The sequence below is a fragment of the Rhinichthys klamathensis genome, unplaced genomic scaffold (genome assembly GCF_029890125.1).
Source record: "Rhinichthys klamathensis goyatoka isolate OS25496 unplaced genomic scaffold, OSU_Roscu_1.1 h1tg000350l_1, whole genome shotgun sequence".
Lineage (NCBI taxonomy): Eukaryota > Metazoa > Chordata > Actinopteri > Cypriniformes > Leuciscidae > Rhinichthys > Rhinichthys klamathensis.
In genome coordinates, this window is record NW_026606862.1 from 818,770 (window position 1) to 837,500 (window position 18,731).

At 49.9% G+C, this 18,731-nt stretch overlaps 2 protein-coding genes across 3 annotated transcripts in view; one reads left to right on the forward strand and one right to left on the reverse strand.

Annotated features, from left to right (window-relative positions):
- Positions 1-18,731, reverse strand: part of LOC130068942 (E3 SUMO-protein ligase RanBP2-like) — a 211,692-nt gene that overhangs the window by 19,339 nt on the left and 173,622 nt on the right. The gene's annotated exons all lie outside the window — the stretch shown is intronic.
- The window catches only part of LOC130068943 (GRIP and coiled-coil domain-containing protein 2), a 39,219-nt gene that overhangs the window by 16,891 nt on the left and 3,597 nt on the right, over positions 1-18,731 (forward strand). For both annotated transcript variants that reach the window (XM_056232600.1, XM_056232601.1), the window contains exons 17-19: positions 8,379-8,500; positions 8,576-8,752; positions 14,735-14,952. In XM_056232600.1, the coding sequence (XP_056088575.1) occupies positions 8,379-8,500; positions 8,576-8,752; positions 14,735-14,952 (517 nt within the window). The remainder of the gene's footprint in view (positions 1-8,378; positions 8,501-8,575; positions 8,753-14,734; positions 14,953-18,731) is intronic.

Below are 18,731 nucleotides of genomic sequence, written 5' to 3' on the forward strand. Positions count from 1 at the left end.
TGGTGTGTCTCTGGTGTGACTCTGGTGTGTCTCGTGCTGGTGTGACTCTGGTGTGTCTCGTGCTGGTGTGACTCTGGTGTGTCTCTGGTGTGTCTCTGGTGTGTCTCTGGTGTGACTCTGGTGTGTCTCTGGTGTGACTCTGGTGTGTCTCTGGTGTGACTCTGGTGTGACTCTGGTGTGTCTCTGGTGTGACTCTGGTGTGTCTCGTGCTGGTGTGTCTCTGGTGTGTCTCGTGCTGGTGTGACTCTGGTGTGTCTCGTGCTGGTGTGTCTCTGGTGTGACTCTGGTGTGTCTCGTGCTGGTGTGACTCTGGTGTGTCTCGTGCTGGTGTGTCTCGTGCTGGTGTGTCTCTTGTGTGTCTCTGGTGTGTCTCTGGTGTGACTCTGGTGTGTCTCGTGCTGGTGTGTCTCTGGTGTGTCTCGTTCTGGTGTGTCTCTGGTGTGTCTCGTGCTGGTGTGTCTCTTGTGTGTCTCTGGTGTGTCTCGTTCTGGTGTGTCTCTGGTGTGACTCTGGTGTGTCTCGTGCTGGTGTGTCTCTGGTGTGACTCTGGTGTGTCACGTGCTGGTGTGTCTCTGGTGTGACTCTGGTGTGTCACGTGCTGGTGTGACTCTGGTGTGACTCTGGTGTGACTCTGGTGTGTCTCGTGCTGGTGTGTCTCTGGTGTGTCTCTGGTGTGACTCTGGTGTGTCACGTGCTGGTGTGTCTGGTGTGTCTCTGGTGTGACTCTGGTGTGTCTCTGGTGTGTCTATGGTGTGTCTCGTGCTGGTGTGTCTCTGGTGTGTCTCGTGCTGGTGTGTCTCGTGCTGGTGTGTCTCTTGTGTGTCTCTGGTGTGTCTTGTTCTGGTGTGTCTCTGGTGTGTCTCTGGTGTGTCTCTGGTGTGACTCTGGTGTGACTCTGGTGTGTCTCTGGTGTGTCTCGTGCTGGTGTGACTCTGGTGTGTCTCTGATGTGTCTCTGGTGTGTCTCGTGCTGGTGTGTCTCTGGTGTGTCTCGTGCTGGTGTGACTCTGGTGTGACTCTGGTGTGTCTCTGGTGTGTCTCTGGTGTGTCTCTGGTGTGTCTCTGGTGTGTCTCGTGCTGGTGTGACTCTGGTGTGTCTCTGGTGTGTCTTGTGCTGGTGTGTCTCGTGCTGGTGTGACTCTGGTGTGTCTCTGGTGTGTCTCTGGTGTGTCTCTGGTGTGTCTCTGGTGTGTCTCGTGCTGGTGTGTCTCTGGTGTGTCTCTGGTGTGTCTCTGGTGTGTCTCGTGCTGGTGTGACTCTGGTGTGTCTCTGGTGTGTCTCTGGTGTGTCTCTGGTGTGTCTCTGGTGTGTCTCTGGTGTGACTCTGGTGTGACTCTGGTGTGTCTCTGGTGTGTCTCGTGCTGGTGTGACTCTGGTGTGTCTCTGGTGTGACTCTGGTGTGTCTCGTGCTGGTGTGTCTCTGGTGTGACTCTGGTGTGTCTCTGGTGTGACTCTGGTGTGTCTCGTGCTGGTGTGACTCTGGTGTGTCTCGTGCTGGTGTGACTCTGGTGTGTCTCGTGCTGGTGTGTCTCTGGTGTGACTCTGGTGTGACTCTGGTGTGTCTCTGGTGTGACTCTGGTGTGTCTCGTGCTGGTGTGACTCTGGTGTGTCTCGTGCTGGTGTGACTCTGGTGTGTCTCGTGCTGGTGTGTCTCTGGTGTGACTCTGGTGTGTCTCTGGTGTGACTCTGGTGTGTCTCGTGCTGGTGTGACTCTGGTGTGTCTCGTGCTGGTGTGACTCTGGTGTATTTCTGGTGTGTCTCGTCCTGGTGTGACTCTGGTGTGTCTCTGGTGTGACTCTGGTGTGTCTCTGGTGTGTCTCGTGCTGGTTTGACTCTGGTGTGTCTCGTGCTGGTGTGACTCTGGTGTGTCTCTGGTGTGTCTCGTGCTGGTGTGACTCTGGTGTGACTCTGGTGTGTCTCGTGCTGGTGTGTCTCTGGTGTGACTCTGGTGTGTCTCGTGCTGGTGTGTCTCGTGCTGGTGTGTAGTGTTGTCACGATACTAGAATTTCTAACTTCGATACGATACCTTGAAAAATATCGATATTCGATACCATTTTCGATACCACAGAGAAAAAACTGCCACAATATTAAGGGGGTATTTTTTTAATTTAAAGCTAAATATAACAAGTCTAGAACATGACAATGAGGTATATTAGACATGAACAAAAATGTCCTGAGTTCTATTTGTTTATATTTTTTAATTGGACCAGAGCTAACATGATGTATTTTTATTACCTACTGTTATCAAAGATTAAAATATACTGTAACAAAAAAGCACTTAACAGTATCAAATTGGAGGATAGAGAGTCAGTGTATAATAATAAGATTAAACATTCAATTTTCAGTTAAAGGCATGTCATTATTGAATTTAGAGATGCCATTGTCTAGCTGTTTAGTTTAATTAATATCTGTGTAATCAAATTGATGATAATAGCTAATGAAGGAAAATTGCAGAATTAAATAATAATTTTTGAATAAAGTTAAATAGGCACCAGTTAATTTACATTTGACCACAGTTACAATATTTACTTGTCTAAGATTCCTCAGTCAGATTATCTTAACTTTAAGAATTAAAACGAGACAACACAGACTCTTATCAACAACAATACTAGGCCATCTTGGTTAATGTTTCAGAAAAGTTCAAATGGGAAGAGTTACAGTGTTTCCTTGAGGATTTTTTTTTTTTAGCAGTGGGGGCAGATCTGTCCAAACAACAAACACCCCTGATGCTGAGCATATATGCTGCTAAATAGTAGCCTACCCCTGGAGCCTGTTCCTTAAGTCTGTTTTCACCTATACAATAATTTTAAAAAATGAGTGATGTGAGGGATTATTGATAGTCAAACAATCTGTAGGCCTACACGCTATTCTCCGACATGCCCGCTCGCGGTGTGTAGCTCGTGTCCGCGCTATTCTCCGACATGCCCGCTCGCGGTGTGTAGCTCGTGTCCGCGCTATTCTCCGACATGCCCGCTCGCGGTGTGTAGCTCGTGTCCGCGCTATTCTCCGACATGCCCACTCGCGGTGTGTAGCTCGTGTCCGCGCTATTCTCCGACATGCCCGCTCGCGGTGTGTAGCTCGTGTCCGCGCTATTCTCCGACATGCCCGCTCGCGGTGTGTAGCTCGTGTCCGCGCTATTCTCCGACATGCCCACTCGCGGTGTGTAGCTCGTGTCCACGCTATTCTCCGACATGCCCGCTCGCGGTGTGTAGCTCGTGTCCGCGCTATTCTCCGACATGCCCGCTCGCGGTGTGTAGCTCGTGTCCACGCTATTCTCCGACATGCCCGCTCGCGGTGTGTAGCTCGTGTCCGCGCTATTCTCCGACATGCCCGCTCGCGGTGTGTAGCTCGTGTCCGCGCTATTCTCTGACATGCCCGCTCGCGGTGTGTAGCTCGTGTCCGCGCTATTCTCCGACATGCCCACTCGCGGTGTGTAGCTCGTGTCCGCGCTATTCTCCGACATGCCCGCTCGCGGTGTGTAGCTCGTGTCCACGCTATTCTCCGACATGCCCGCTCGCGGTGTGTAGCTCGTGTCCGCGCTATTCTCCGACATGACCGCTCGTGGTGTGTAGCTCGTGTCCGCGCTATTCTCCGACATGACCGCTCGTGGTGTGTAGCTCGTGTCCGCGCTATTCTCCGACATGCCCGCTCGCGGTGTGTAGCTCGTGTCCGCGCTATTCTCCGACATGCCCGCTCGCGGTGTGTAGCTCGTGTCCACGCTATTCTCCGACATGCCCGCTCGCGGTGTGTAGCTCGTGTCCGCGCTATTCTCCGACATGCCCGCTCGCGGTGTGTAGCTCGTGTCCACGCTATTCTCCGACATGCCCGCTCGCGGTGTGTAGCTCGTGTCCGCGCTATTCTTCGACATGCCCGCTCGCGGTGTGTAGCTCGTGTCCGCGCTATTCTCCGACATGCCCGCTCGCGGTGTGTAGCTCGTGTCCGCGCTATTCTCCGACATGCCCGCTCGCGGTGTGTAGCTCGTGTCCGCGCTATTCTCCGATATGCCCGCTCGCGGTGTGTTTTTTACGCGTGTCCGCGCTATTCTCCGACATGCCCGCTCGCGGTGTGTAGCTCGTGTCCATGCTATTCTCCGACATGCCCGCTCGCGGTGTGTAGCTCGTGTCCGCGCTATTCTCCGACATGCCCGCTCGTGGTGTGTAGCTCGTGTCCACGCTATTCTCCGACATGCCCGCTCGCGGTGTGTAGCTTGTGTCCGCGCTATTCTTCGACATGCCGGCTCGCGGTGTGTAGCTCGTGTCCGCGCTATTCTCCGACATGCCCGCTCGCGGTGTGTAGCTCGTGTCCGCGCTATTCTCCGACATGCCCGCTCGCGGTGTGTAGCTCGTGTCCGCGCTATTCTCCGATATGCCCGCTCGCGGTGTGTTTTTTACGCGTGTCCGCGCTATTCTCCGACATGCCCGCTCGCGGTGTGTAGCTCGTGTCCATGCTATTCTCCGACATGCCCGCTCGCGGTGTGTAGCTCGTGTCCGCGCTATTCTCCGACATGCCCGCTCGCGGTGTGTAGCTCGTGTCCGCGCTATTCTCCGACATGCCCGCTCGCGGTGTGTAGCTCGTGTCCGCGCTATTCTCCGACATGCCCGCTCGCGGTGTGTAGCTCGTGTCCGCGCTATTCTCCGACATGCCCGCTCGCGGTGTGTAGCTCGTGTCCGCGCTATTCTCCGACATGCCCGCTCGCGGTGTGTAGCTCGTGTCCGCGCTATTCTCCGACATGCCCGCTCGCGGTGTGTAGCGCGTGTCCACGCTATTCTCCGACATGCCCGCTCGCGGTGTGTAGCTCGTGTCCGCGCTATTCTCCGACATGCCCGCTCGCGGCGTGTAGCGCGTGTCCACGCTATTCTCCGACTCCGACATGCCCACTCGCGGTGTGTTTTTTACGCGTGTCCGCGCTATTCTCCGACATGCCCGCTCGTGGTGTTCTTTATCAATCAACCAAAGCCGGTCGCGGGGGCGCGGCCCTCGCCATCTTTCCATTCACTTCACTTTTGCTATTTAACCAGAGCGAATGAGACGAGTGCGTCACGTGTGGTGTTTGTCAACGCGCCTTTTGAGAGAAGTGAAAGTGACTGCTCGGCTAGTATCGATACTTCGGGAAATTAGTATTGGTACCGTTCAGATATTTCAGTATCGATATTTATCGAAATATCGATATTTTTGACAACACTACTGGTGTGACTCTGGTGTGTCTCTGGTGTGTCTCGTGCTGGTGTGACTCTGGTGTGTCTCGTGCTGGTGTGTCTCGTGCTGGTGTGTCTCGTGCTGGTGGGACTCTGGTGTGTCTCTGGTGTGACTCTGGTGTGACTTTGGTGTGTCTCGTGCTGGTGTGTCTCTGGTGTGTCTCTGATGTGTCTCGGGCTGGTGTGTATCTGGTGTGTCTCTGGTGTGTCTCTGGTGTGTCTCGTGCTGGTGTGTCTCTGGTGTGACTCTGGTGTGTCTCTGGTGTGTCTCTGGTGTGTCTCGTGCTGGTGTGACTCTGGTGTGACTCTGGTGTGTCTCTGGTGTGTCTCTGGTGTGTCTCTGGTGTGTCTCTGGTGTGTCTATGGTGTGTCTATGGTGTGTCTCGTGCTGGTGTGTCTCTGGTGTGTCTCGTGCTGGTGTGTCTCGTGCTGGTGTGACTCTGGTGTGTCTCTGGTGTGACTCTGGTGTGTCTCTGGTGTGTCTCTGGTGTGTCTCTGGTGTGTCTCTGGTGTGTCTCTGGTGTGTCTCGTGCTGGTGTGTCTCGTGCTGGTGTGACTCTGGTGTGTCTCTGGTGTGACTCTGGTGTGTCTCGTGCTGGTGTGACTCTGGTGTGTCTCGTGCTGGTGTGACTCTGGTGTGACTCTGGTGTGTCTCGTGCTGGTGTGACTCTGGTGTGTCTCGTGCTGGTGTGTCTCTGGTGTGACTCTGGTGTGTCTCGTGCTGGTGTGACTCTGGTGTGTCACGTGCTGGTGTGTCTCTGGTGTGACTCTGGTGTGTCTCTGGTGTGTCTATGGTGTGTCTCGTTCTGGTCTGTCTCGTGCTGGTGTGTCTCTGGTGTGTCTCTGGTGTGTCTCATGCTGGTGTGTCTCTTGTGTGTCTCTGGTGTGTCTCGTTCTGGTGTGTCTCTGGTGTGTCTCTGGTGTGTCTCGTGCTGGTGTGTCTCTGGTGTGACTCTGGTGTGTCTCTGGTGTGACTCTGGTGTGTCTCTGGTGTGTCTCGTGCTGGTGTGTCTCTGGTGTGACTCTGGTGTGTCTCGTGCTGGTGTGACTCTGGTGTGTCTCGTGCTGGTGTGACTCTGGTGTGTCTCGTGCTGGTGTGACTCTGGTGTGACTGGTGTGACTCTGGTGTGTCTCTGGTGTGACTCTGGTGTGACTCTGGTGTGTCTCTGGTGTGTCTCGTGCTGGTGTGTCTCGTGCTGGTGTGTCTCTGGTGTGTCTCTGGTGTGTCTCGTGCTGGTGTGTCTCTGGTGTGTCTCTGGTGTCTCGTGCTGGTGTGACTCTGGTGTGTCTCTGATGTGTCTCGTGCTGGTGTGACTCTGGTGTGTCTCGTGCTGGTGTGTCTCGTGCTGGTGTGACTCTGGTGTGTCTCGTGCTGGTGTGACTCTGGTGTGTCTCTGGTGTGTCTCGTGCTGGTGTGTCTCGTGCTGGTGTGACTCTGGTGTGTCTCTGGTGTGTCTCTGGTGTGTCTCTGGTGTGACTCTGGTGTGTCTCTGGTGTGTCTCGTGCTGGTGTGACTCTGGTGTGTCTCGTTCTGGTGTGTCTCTGATGTGTCTCGTGCTGGTGTGTCTCTGGTGTGTCTCTGGTGTGTCTCTGGTGTGTCTCGTGCTGGTGTGACTCTGGTGTGTCTTTGATGTGTCTCGTGCTGGTGTGTCTCTGGTGTGTCTCTGGTGTGTCTCGTGCTGGTGTGTCTCGTGCTGGTGTGACTCTGGTGTGTCTCTGGTGTGTCTCTGGTGTGTCTCTGGTGTGACTCTGGTGTGTCTCTGGTGTGTCTCTGGTGTGTCTCTGGTGTGTCTCTGGTGTGACTGGTGTGTCTCTGGTGTGTCTCTGGTGTGTCTCGTGCTGGTGTGTCTCTGGTGTGTCTCTGGTGTGTCTCGTGCTGGTGTGACTCTGGTGTGTCTCGTGCTGGTGTGTCTCGTGCTGGTGTGTCTCGTGCTGGTGTGTCTCTGGTGTGACTCTGGTGTGTCTCGTGCTGGTGTGACTCTGGTGTGTCTCTGGTGTGTCTCGTGCTGGTGTGACTCTGGTGTGACTCTGGTGTGTCTCGTGCTGGTGTGTCTCGTGCTGGTGTGTCTCGTGCTGGTGTGACTCTGGTGTGTCTCTGGTGTGTCTCGTGCTGGTGTGTCTCGTGCTGGTGTGTCTCGTGCTGGTGTGTCTCGTGCTGGTGTGTCTCTGGTGTGACTCTGGTGTGTCTCGTGCTGGTGTGTCTCGTGCTGGTGTGTCTCGTGCTGGTGTGTCTCGTGCTGGTGTGTCTCGTGCTGGTGTGTCTCCTGTGTGTCTCTGGTGTGTCTCGTGCTGGTGTGTCTCGTTCTGGTGTGTCTCGCTCTGGTGTGTCTCTGGTGTGACTCTGGTGTGTCTCGTTCTGGTGTGTCTCGTTCTGGTGTGTCTCGTGCTGGTGTGTCTCTGGTGTGTCTCTGGTGTGACTCTGGTTTGTCTCTGGTGTGTCTATGGTGTGTCTCGTTCTGGTGTGTCTCGTGCTGGTGTGTCTTGTACTGGTGTGTCTCGTGCTGGTGTGTCTCTGGTGTGTCTCGTGCTGGTGTGTCTCTTGTGTGTCTCTGGTTTGTCTCGTTCTGGTGTGTCTCTGGTGTGACTCTGGTGTGTCTCGTGCTGGTGTGACTCTGGTGTGACTCTGGTGTGACTCTGGTGTGACTCTGGTGTGTCTCTGGTGTGTCTCTGGTGTGTCTCTGGTGTGACTCTGGTGTGACTCTGGTGTGACTCTGGTGTGTCTCTGGTGTGACTCTGGTGTGTCTCGTGCTGGTGTGACTCTGGTGTGACTCTGGTGTGACTCTGGTGTGACTCTGGTGTGTCTCTGGTGTGTCTCTGGTGTGTCTCTGGTGTGTCTCTGGTGTGACTCTGGTGTGACTCTGGTGTGTCTCTGGTGTGTCTCTGGTGTGTCTCGTGCTGGTGTGACTCTGGTGTGACTCTGGTGTGTCTCTGGTGTGTCTCTGGTGTGTCTCTGATGTGTCTCTGGTGTGTCTCTGGTATGTCTCTGGTGTGTCTCTGATGTGTCTCTGGTGTGTCTCTGGTGTGTCTCTGGTGTGTCTCGTGCTGGTGTGACTCTGGTGTGACTCTGGTGTGACTCTGGTGTGACTCTGGTGTGACTCTGGTGTGTCTCTGGTGTGTCTCTGGTGTGTCTCTGATGTGTCTCTGGTGTGTCTCTGGTGTGACTCTGGTGTGACTGTAACTGCAGGCTGATCTGGCGGCGACCGTGTCTGAGTTCGAGAGCTATAAGGTGCGTGTCCATAATGTCCTGAAGCAGCAGAAGCACAAGAGCTCCGGCCAGAGCGAGGGAGACGCCTTCAGACAGGAGAGGTGAGCTTCATGAGTCACTGACTGTGTTCAGCGGTGGGAGTGTGTGTTCTGAGGCTGGTTGTGTTGTGTGTTCAGAGAGCAGATGGAGGCTGGGCTGGAGCAGCTGCGCAGACGCTTGCAGGAGACGCAGACCAGCCTTCAGTGCAGCACAGCAGAACTGCAGCAGCTGCAGACGGACCACGACACACTGCTGGAGCGGCACAACAAGATCCTGCAGGAGAGCGTCAGCAAAGAGGCAGAGCTTCGGGAGAGGTGTGTGTGTGTGAGAGAGAGAGAGAGAGCGTCAGCAAAGAGGCGGAGCTCTGGGAGAGGTGTGGTTGTAGGGCTGCAACTAACGTTTATTTTAATAATCGATGAATCGGATTAAAAAAATTTTTAAACATAAAAGCATTAATTTCCAACCCTTTATTCAAAAACAGAACTAACAGTGCAAATTGTGACTCACACTCACGCCTCGCAGAGAGTTCCATGACTCTCGTGCAGTCGGATAATAGGTAATAATAGCAATAATAATTAACAGAAGATAATATCTCTAGTCTATCCTAATATTAAAGGAGCTGTATGTAAGAAATTTATTTCAATAAATCATAAAATGGCCCTGATATATCACGAGACATTAAGAAATCATGTACATTTCAAATACTTATATCACTGACAACAATAGTCCGGCCAGGATATTGTCATTTAAAAAGTGCAGTTGCAGCCCTCAACTGATGTTGATGTTGTCATGTTGTGTTTTGGTCTGATGCTCCACCCTCCACCTATCTACCAATCACGAAGTCAGTAGTGTTGCGGCATCCGGGTTGCCAGCTCTGCTCTAGTTACCACAGCTGCAGCTCGTCACGTTCCTGCTGGATCCTGCAGCCGATCTGGCAACCTCGAGTCAGGGGGGAGGGGGAGGGGATACACCACTCTACAGTAATTTGAAAGTGATTGCAGTACCAGTTTTGGCCACAATCTTACATACAGCTCCTTTAATTATAAATACAATGTATATAAAATATAAATACTATATAAAATAATATAAAAAACAAATACAATGGATTGACCACCTCATATGGTGTGTAAGGTAGGCCTATTTTGCAGCTCATCCTTTCCGAGGATATAGTGAAGTTTCTCTGAGTCATTTAGAGTTAAGAATGAAAAATACAGTGCTGCAAATAAAAAAAAATAAAAAAAAATCCCTTGTAGTGGTACTTGGGACAGACAAGAAAGTGTTTTCATCTTCTGTCTATCTGATTCAAATCACAGTCTGCTAATTCAGTGGTAATAATTTAATTTTTGTTTTTATTTATATTGTTGTCCATTTATCGAACTTCCATGCCTCTTATATAATAATTATATATTACTATGTACCAATTTACTAATGCTCAGACACACTCGATCTCTCTCGCGCGCAGTCACACTCGGTCTGGTAGAGACACTGACACACTCTGGCTGACACACTCTGTCTGGAGTAGAAGCCAGTGAAGAGGAACAGAGACTTCTGCTCGCCGAGCCACCGTGGGCCGTAGGGCCTTTAGCTGGGCTTCTGCTCGCCTCTGGAAGTCTCTGTTCCTCTTCACTGGGTCTCCTTCATACCCCTTCTGCTCCCCGAGCCACCGTGGGCCGTAGGGCCTTTAGCCGGGCTTCTGCTCGCCTCTGGAAGTCTCTGTTCCTCTTCACTGGGTCTCCTTCATACCCCTTCTGCTCGCCGAGCCACCGTGGGCCGTAGGGCCTTTAGCCGGGCTTCTGCTCGCCTCTGGAAGTCTCTGTTCCTCTTCACTGGGTCTCCTTCATACCCCTTCTGCTCACCGAGCCACCGTGGGCCGTAGGGCCTTTAGCCGGGCTTCTGCTCGCCTCTGGAAGTCTCTGTTCCTCTTCACTGGGTCTCCTTCATACCCCTTCTGCTCGCCGAGCCACCGTGGGCCGTAGGGCCTTTAGCTGGGCTTCTGCTCGCCTCTGGAAGTCTCTGTTCCTCTTCACTGGGTCTCCTTCATACCCCTTCTGCTCGCCGAGCCACCGTGGGCCGTAGGGCCTTTAGCCGGGCTTCTGCTCGCCTCTGGAAGTCTCTGTTCCTCTTCACTGGGTCTCCTTCATACCCCTTCTGCTCGCCGAGCCACCGTGGGCCGTAGGGCCTTTAGCCGGGCTTCTGCTCGCCTCTGGAAGTCTCTGTTCCTCTTCACTGGGTCTCCTTCATACCCCTTCTGCTCACCGAGCCACCGTGGGCCGTAGGGCCTTTAGCCGGGCTTCTGCTCGCCTCTGGAAGTCTCTGTTCCTCTTCACTGGGTCTCCTTCATACCCCTTCTGCTCGCCGAGCCACCGTGGGCCGTAGGGCCTTTAGCCGGGCTTCTGCTCGCCTCTGGAAGTCTCTGTTCCTCTTCACTGGGTCTCCTTCATACCCCTTCTGCTCGCCGAGCCACCGTGGGCCGTAGGGCCTTTAGCTGGGCTTCTGCTCGCCTCTGGAAGTCTCTGTTCCTCTTCACTGGGTCTCCTTCATACCCCTTCTGCTCGCCGAGCCACCGTGGGCCGTAGGGCCTTTAGCCGGGCTTCTGCTCGCCTCTGGAAGTCTCTGTTCCTCTTCATTGGGTCTCCTCCACCTAGAGAAAGTAGAATTAGTGCCAATGAGGAGTACTTCAGTCTTACTGCCATTAAGTTTGAGGAAGTTGGCAGAAAACCAGACATTTATTTTGTAAGACAGGCCGGGGAGAGAATGGAATCAGGGTTTGTAGATATATAAAGCTGTGTATCATCAGCGTAACAGTGGAATTTAATACAGAATTTGGAACGATATTGCAGAGTGGGAGAAGGTAGGTTAGGAACAATAGGGGACCTAGGACAGAACCTTGGGGGACACCACAGCCAACAGAAGGTTGGGAATGACTTTTTTTTAGTTGTACAAACTGTACGGTTTGAAAGGTATGAAGTGAACCAGGCATGAGGGATCCCAGTGATAGCAATATCGGATAAACGGTTCAAGATAATATTGTGTCGAAAGCTGCACTCAAAGTCAGGTAAAACAAGAATAGATGAGGACCCGCTGTCAGCAGCCATTAACAGATCATTAGTTTCTCTCGCTAGGGCAGTTTTCATGCTATGCTCAGAACGAAACCCTGACTTAAAACACTCATACAAGTTATTATTACTAAGGTTTGGCAAGTTCATTTTTTTGGCAAGTTTATTTATATAGCACACTATGGCAATTCAAAGTGCTTTACATAGAAAGGAATACAAATAATCACAAAATAAAAGCAAGGATAAAACAGTTATTCAAAATGCTTTACATAGAAAGGAATTAAAATAATTACACTATGGCAATTCAAAGAGCTTTGCATAGAAAATAAACAAAAATAAAAGCAAGGGAAATTAAAACAGTTATAAAATGAATTAAAAGAGAATTAGAGTAAAATGAATTCAAGTAGTAAAAAGATGACACATAGATAAACTTCTCATCTGGCAAAACACCGGTGTATCTTATTTTGCATATAGTTTTACTCTGACACTGTGTCTATGGTGTTTATTCGGCACGCCTATGAATTCCATTGGACGTCTCCGATGAACCTGATGTTTCCCTAAAATCGGAAAGGAGGAGCTCTAGGTCTGACCTCGGGGAAACCTCGGGTTCAGGAACCCATCAGTCCAAACACAGAAATCTTTCTAGCTTTTCTTTCTTTCTTTCTTTCTTTCTTTCTTTCTTTCTTTCTTTCTTTCTTTCTTTCTTTCTTTCTTTCTTTCTTTCTTTCTTTCTTTCTTTTTGTCTTTCTTTCTAAATAATCTTTCTTTCTTTCTAACTGCTCTTGCTTTCTTTATTATTTCTTACTTTTCTTTCTAACTAATCTTTCTTTTTTTTCTTTCTTTAACTAATATTTCTTATTTATAATCTTTGGTTGGTTTAACAAATAAAGTGTCAGTATTAAAAGACATTGTTCACTTAATGTAATTTTTCAACGAAGCAAGTCAACAAAATTTTTACCTCCAAAAATTGTCCCCTGTAAAATGTCAAATTGCGACACCTGTTTGGGTGCTTTTATATTTAGTAAGATTTTGCATTCTGACTATCTCTGAATCCTTCTTTTTTTTAATTGGTGCAAGAAATCAAATCTAATTCTTAACATCTCCACAACAAAGGAAATATCTATTGATTTTAGAGAGCATAAATTATGTTTTAATTAGTAGGCAGCCAATACAATCAGTCACAAATTATAAATATCTTGGTGTACTCGACCTTAAGATATACTGTAAGTATGAAGCCACGACAGAGAATTAATTTCTTAAAGAAATTACTTTCCTGTAGGGGTGACCCCGAATAGTCGAAGATTCGATGCTTCAATAGGAGGAGCCTGATTCGACTACCAATCTCACGGTCGAATCTTCGCAGATGTGTTATTAAATGAGGATTATGTCATGTTGGCTATATGAGTGTGCTTAATGTCTGATTTCACATAGAACTACTGGTTTTCTGTCAATACGTTAATATACAGCCTATTATGATAATGCTGTCAATAAAAATGTGCAAAGAAAGAAGCTTTTAATAAATATTTTTTAACGTGCGTGCAGCGTGAATAAATCCAAACCCCCCGTGACAGATTTAAGTTTCACTTTCGATCCGTGACCGACAGAGGAGCGTCTTGTCGGCAGGGATTTAAATCTTTAAAAATGTCTGGGATAAGAAAATCTAAAGATGCACACCATCAGAAAGGATATTCTCCAAGGCTGGATTTAGCATCAGGAAAACCATGATCGCACTTCTGCCGGCCAACGTTAACAGGCTGGTTTTCCTCGGGACGTTCTAAAACGCTTAACGCGAAAAAAGCTTTTAAAACGCTTAAATGACACTTTTACGTGCTTAATGTATGAACACAGTAGGCTACACACCTTAAGAAACCATTCTATGTGCAGATAAGCAGATGAACCCAGAATATGAACGCAACACGTTTCTCCTTTAGAAAGTCACAGCTTTATCTTTAACGGTTTTCTATGGGAGGACAATGCTTAACGTAGCCTATAATAAAACGCGCTGCGTTCATATTCTGGGCTCAACTGCTTTTCTGTAGGCTATAGTATGCTTTATTAATAAGGTGTGTACAGAATTTGATCTTTTAATATAACAGTTTTAGGACAAAGCCGTTAAGCGTTTTTCACGTTAAGCGGTTTACAATGTATTTTATCCCCGCACACAATTTGAAAAGACTCAAACGGACACAGGCCGAGTGAAAGACTGGATTTTGTTTTTTCGATCAGGTATGGGTACAAGTGATTTCAAAACATTTCAGCCGGTTCTACTTCTAATTTGATTTTTGGATACTGTGAACACGTTTAGCTAAAAAGACTGCCGCTCTAGTTTAGCGTTTATTGTTTTTCTGCAGTTAAAAAGACAAAGTTGACAATCCTGGCCATACTTTCGTTATTTTAATAATTTCTTTATTTTTATTTTATTAATTGATCACTCAGGGTGATCTAATTTAACTATTTGTGACTTGTGTTTTGAATATTGTTCCCCTGCACTTTAGGCATTTTGCACACATTTGTTCTGCTTCTTGTGACTTGATTCTGACTTATTTCGTTTTGTATTTTTATTTATTATAAATGTATATTGTGTTCTTAATTGTTGATTATTTTTCAGTGCATCGATGTTGCGCTGTAGGCCTACTTAGAGCACGCTCGTACAGGCAATTCAGCCGATTTAATTTAATTTGCATGTGAAATGCAAATCCTATCTGCAGTGTGGCCTTTCTGCAGTTATTTATGTTATTTCTTAGTTTTATTGATCCAAAATGTTTTTATATATTTTCTTCTATATCTTTGTGTGATGTTCTGTACATCGCGGCTTTAAAATGTTAAAGCCCCGCCCCCTCCCCAACACCACACACATGATTCGACTATTAGTCGACTATAGGCAGGACTTCACGAATCTGATTCGACTATGAAAATCCTTAGTCGGGGACACCCCTACTTTCCTGTAATGTCCACAACAGAATGCTTCTGAGGTTTAAAAGTAATAATAATATTAATTGTGCAGTCATAAAATATTTAGTTGTAGAAATGATTCTAAATGTAAAAGAATCACATAATCAACACCACAGCTATAATGTTAACGACACAGAGGAATTACATTCAAGCTGATGGACGATAAAAACATTGTCAGCCAATCAGAATCCATCCTGCCTTAAAGAGCATTTAAAGAGACAGACGAGCAGTAATGGTGGTGTTTCTCCCTGCGTCTCTGAGCCTGTTCTCTGTTCATCACTCTGTCAGGCTGCTGTCGCTGCAGTCCGAGAGCGTGTCCCTGCGGTCGGAGCACGGCCAGTGCGCGGCTCAGCTGAGCGCTCAGACGGAGGCTCTGCGCATTAGCTTCCGCGAGCAGACGCGGCTCCTGCAGGACGAGCACTGCCGCACAGTGGAGACGCTACAGCAGCAGGTCAACCGGCTGGAGACTCAGCTCTACTCTCTACAGAGGGAGCCCGTCAGTGCAGGTACACACACACACACATACACACACACAGCTCTATCAGCTGCAGAGGGAGCTCATTAGTGCAGGTACACACACACACTCAGCTCTACCAGCTGCAGAGGGAGCCCGTTAGTGCAGGTACACACACACACACTCAGCTCTACCAGCTGCAGAGGGAGCCCGTTAGTGCAGGTACACACACACACACACTCAGCTCTACCAGCTGCAGAGGGAGCCCATTAGTGCAGGTACACACACACACACACACACTCAGCATCTCTCTCTCTCCCTCACATACACTCAGCATCTCTCTCTATATCACACACACAGCTCTACCAGCTGCAGAGGGAGCCCCTCAGCACCGGTACACACAGCTGTCCATCGTGTTCGATGATGACGCTTGCTCCAGGGATGGGGTGGGGTTCAGCAGCCTTGCCGCTGGTGCCACTTCTCGGGGGCGTCGAGTCCGATCCTTGAGCCACACACTCGAAACCAGATACCAGGGGGTACCAGCCGGCCATTAGTGTCTCTTGATTCGCCTCTTGGATCGTCTTAGTTGGTTTGGTGTGTTTGAAAATCTGCCAGGCTGATCTGTCGAGTGTCAGAGATTCGAGCTGCATAAGCGGGGTGTTCGCTCGCTTTAGGAGGTCCCTGGTGTAGTCCGCCGCTTTTGCCCTCCAGCGGAGCACTTAGCGCCCGTTAGTTGACTGTAGAGGACTTGGCGGGGCAGGCGGTGTTTAGGAATGCTTATGGTGTGCCTATCCAATGCAGATGTGTTTTGGCCACAGCTGCTTCCATACAGATTGAGTCAGTGTTGCTGAGGATGGGGGATTCGATCTTTCCAGGACAAGCTGAGGACCTTTTGTAGGCAGCGGATATGGAAGGCCTCTAGGGTGATGATGTACTGGCGGTATGGGGTCCATGACTCTGCCCCATAAAGGAGAGTGGAGAGACATACCGCGTTGTAAACAGCAAACTTGGTACTGACCTTCAGGTTACGGTTTTCAAAAACCCTGCTGCTTAGGCCTCCAAAAGATGAGGATTTATTTATCCGAGTGTGTATTTCTGTGTCAAGGGAGCTGCATGAGGACAAAGTGGAGCTGAGGTAGGTGAAGTAGTCCACTGTTTTAAGTGCAACACCATTTATGTGAAAACTGGGGGATGTGGGGGCGGGGGGGGGGGGGGGGTGAGATGGGACATGACTTCGGTTTTTTAGATTGGTACAGACTGGATATTGTGTTAAGGGCGTGCTGCATAGAGTCTGGGCTGTGGGCTAAGACGGCACAGTCATCAGCATACTGAAGCTCACAGATTTGGCGGGTCTTCGTCTTTGTGCGGGCCTGAAGCCGACGGATGTTGAAAAGGCTTCCATCAAGCCTGTATTCCACATGGATACCGTCTTCATATCCCATGACACGGTGGAAGAGGCAGGTGATGGCAGAGAGGAGGATGTTAAAGAGCACCAGAGCCAAGACACAGCCTTGCTTCACCCCAACATTTACCTCGAAAGACTCTGACTGGAGTTCTCCCGTGAGCACTCTGGCTTGCATCCCGTCATGCAGCTGCTGTAGGATGCTGAGAAACTTGCATGGTACCCCAATTTTGGAGAGATGTTTCCAGAGCAGCTCACGGTTGATGGTATCAAAAGCTTTGCTGAGGTCGATGAAGGCAACGTAAAGGTCTTTGTGATGTTCTCGGCTCTTCTTCTTCAGCTGCCTCAAGACAAAAACCATGTCTGTCGTGGATCTGGTCTTCCGGAAGCCACACTGCGTTTCTGGAAGCACAGCTTCCGAGATGTGCTCAACCAATCTGCTGAGCATGAACTTGGCCAGGACTTTCCCTGCGATGGAGAGGAGAGATATCCTGTGGCTGTTGCCTCAGACTGCTCTGTCTCCTTTGTGCTTGTAAATGACCACGATGTTAGCATCCTTCCAGTCCTGTGGGAGGGTCTAATGTTCCCAGATGTTTTGGATCAGGAGGTGCAGACGACGCGTGAGGATGTATCCTCTGAGTTTGAAAACCTCTGCAGGGATTCCATCGGGTCCAGCTCTTTTATTGTTCTTCAGCCCTGCAAGAGTTTGCCGAAGTTCTGAGTAAAGTGGTGGAGTGTCCAGGTGCATGGTTGGTGGCAGGTCTGGCAGATTATCCAGGATATGTGGGTAAACAGGGTTGGTGTGATCGAAGAGACTCTAAAAATTGTTTACCCAACGGGCAAGAATCTCATGTTGGTCCTTGAAGAGTGTGGACCCGTAAGCTGATCGGACTGTGTCAATCGCCCACTTCCTGGTGCCGTACAATGCTTTTATGGCATTGTAAAAGCCTTGAGTGTTATTGCAGTCTGCCAGGTTCTGGATTTCTTGCCCCTTTTGCATCCACCAGGTGTTCTCCATAGTCCGAAGGGCTCGCTGGGTTGCTGTTCTTGCAGCAATGAAGGTGGTTATATGGGTGGGAGATCCAGGGCAGGGCAGGAGAGCTTTGTGGGCTTCATGCTTGGTTTTTAGAAGTGACTGGATCCCAGCTGAGTTACAGTCAAACCAGTCCTGGTGATGTTTCCTTGACTGGCCGAGCGCTTCTGAGGCTGCGTTATGAATAGCCTGGCGCAAAGCTGCCCAGTCAGCTGATTCATCAAGGAGCCGTCGGAGGTTGTCTTTGGTGGTGATGCTGATCAGCGCTGTACAGTTGAGTTTCTTGTTTGGAGCTGTCCTCGGGCCACGGGGTTGAATGCCCATGAGTAGTTTGGATCTGACCATGAGGTGGACAGTCCATCACTCAACTCCGCGCATGACACGGGTGGTGAGGACATGTTGTCAAGGAGGTGCCAATGTTTTGAGCGGGGGTGCTGCCAGGTGGTCTTGAGCCTGTTCTTCATCTGGAAGATGGTGTTAGTAATGACCAGCTGGTGCTCTGCACAGAGGGAGAGGAGTCTGAGCCTGTTGCGGTTCATTTTCCCCACACCATGCTGGCCAATGACTTTACTCCATACCAGGTGCTCCGTACCCACTCTAGCATTGAAATCTCCCATGAGTATAGAGCCTGTCCGTAGCAGGGGTTTTCTGTAAGATGGCATCAAGAGCTCTGTAGAAATCTTCTTTGAAGTTGTACTCTGCATCAAGAGTTGGAGCATATGCACTGATGAGAGTGGCGAAGCGTTCCTTTGCCAGGGGAATGCGCCATGTCATCAATCTTTCATTGATGCAAATAGGGGTTTCCGGAATGCACTGCAGCAGTTTAGACTTCACAGCAAAGCCAACTCCATGGTTACGACGAGTGCCTTTGGGGACCCCCTTCCAACAAGAAGGGTGCACATAGGTGAGGATTAAGGTGAGGGTGTGGGTGAGCAGACCTCACTCCCACCATCTTCACTCCTGCAGGGGGCTGCCGGTGGTCCGGTCAGTTGGACTCCGCCTGTGCGGACATTACATTTTCTTTTACTTCATTAGTTCTTCTTGTCCTGCACCTGCCAGAAGGTGGGATTTGCACACAATTACTCTTTTCATTATATTGGTCTTCACTATTTACCCATAACTGGGGCTATTTACCCATAGTTGGGACAGTGGTTGACGGGCACCAGGGCATTTCCATTCACCGATGGGCCTGCATGCCTCGTCTCTGGGGCCCACTGCTGCTCCGAGATCCCGTACAGATTAGCCTGGAACCACAAAGGACCAGTTACCATGTGTGCCACACACACACACACACACACACACACACACACACTCTCAGCGTCTCTCTCTCTTCCTCACACACACACACACACACACACACTCAGCTGCTCTTCAGCGTCTCTCGCACACACACACA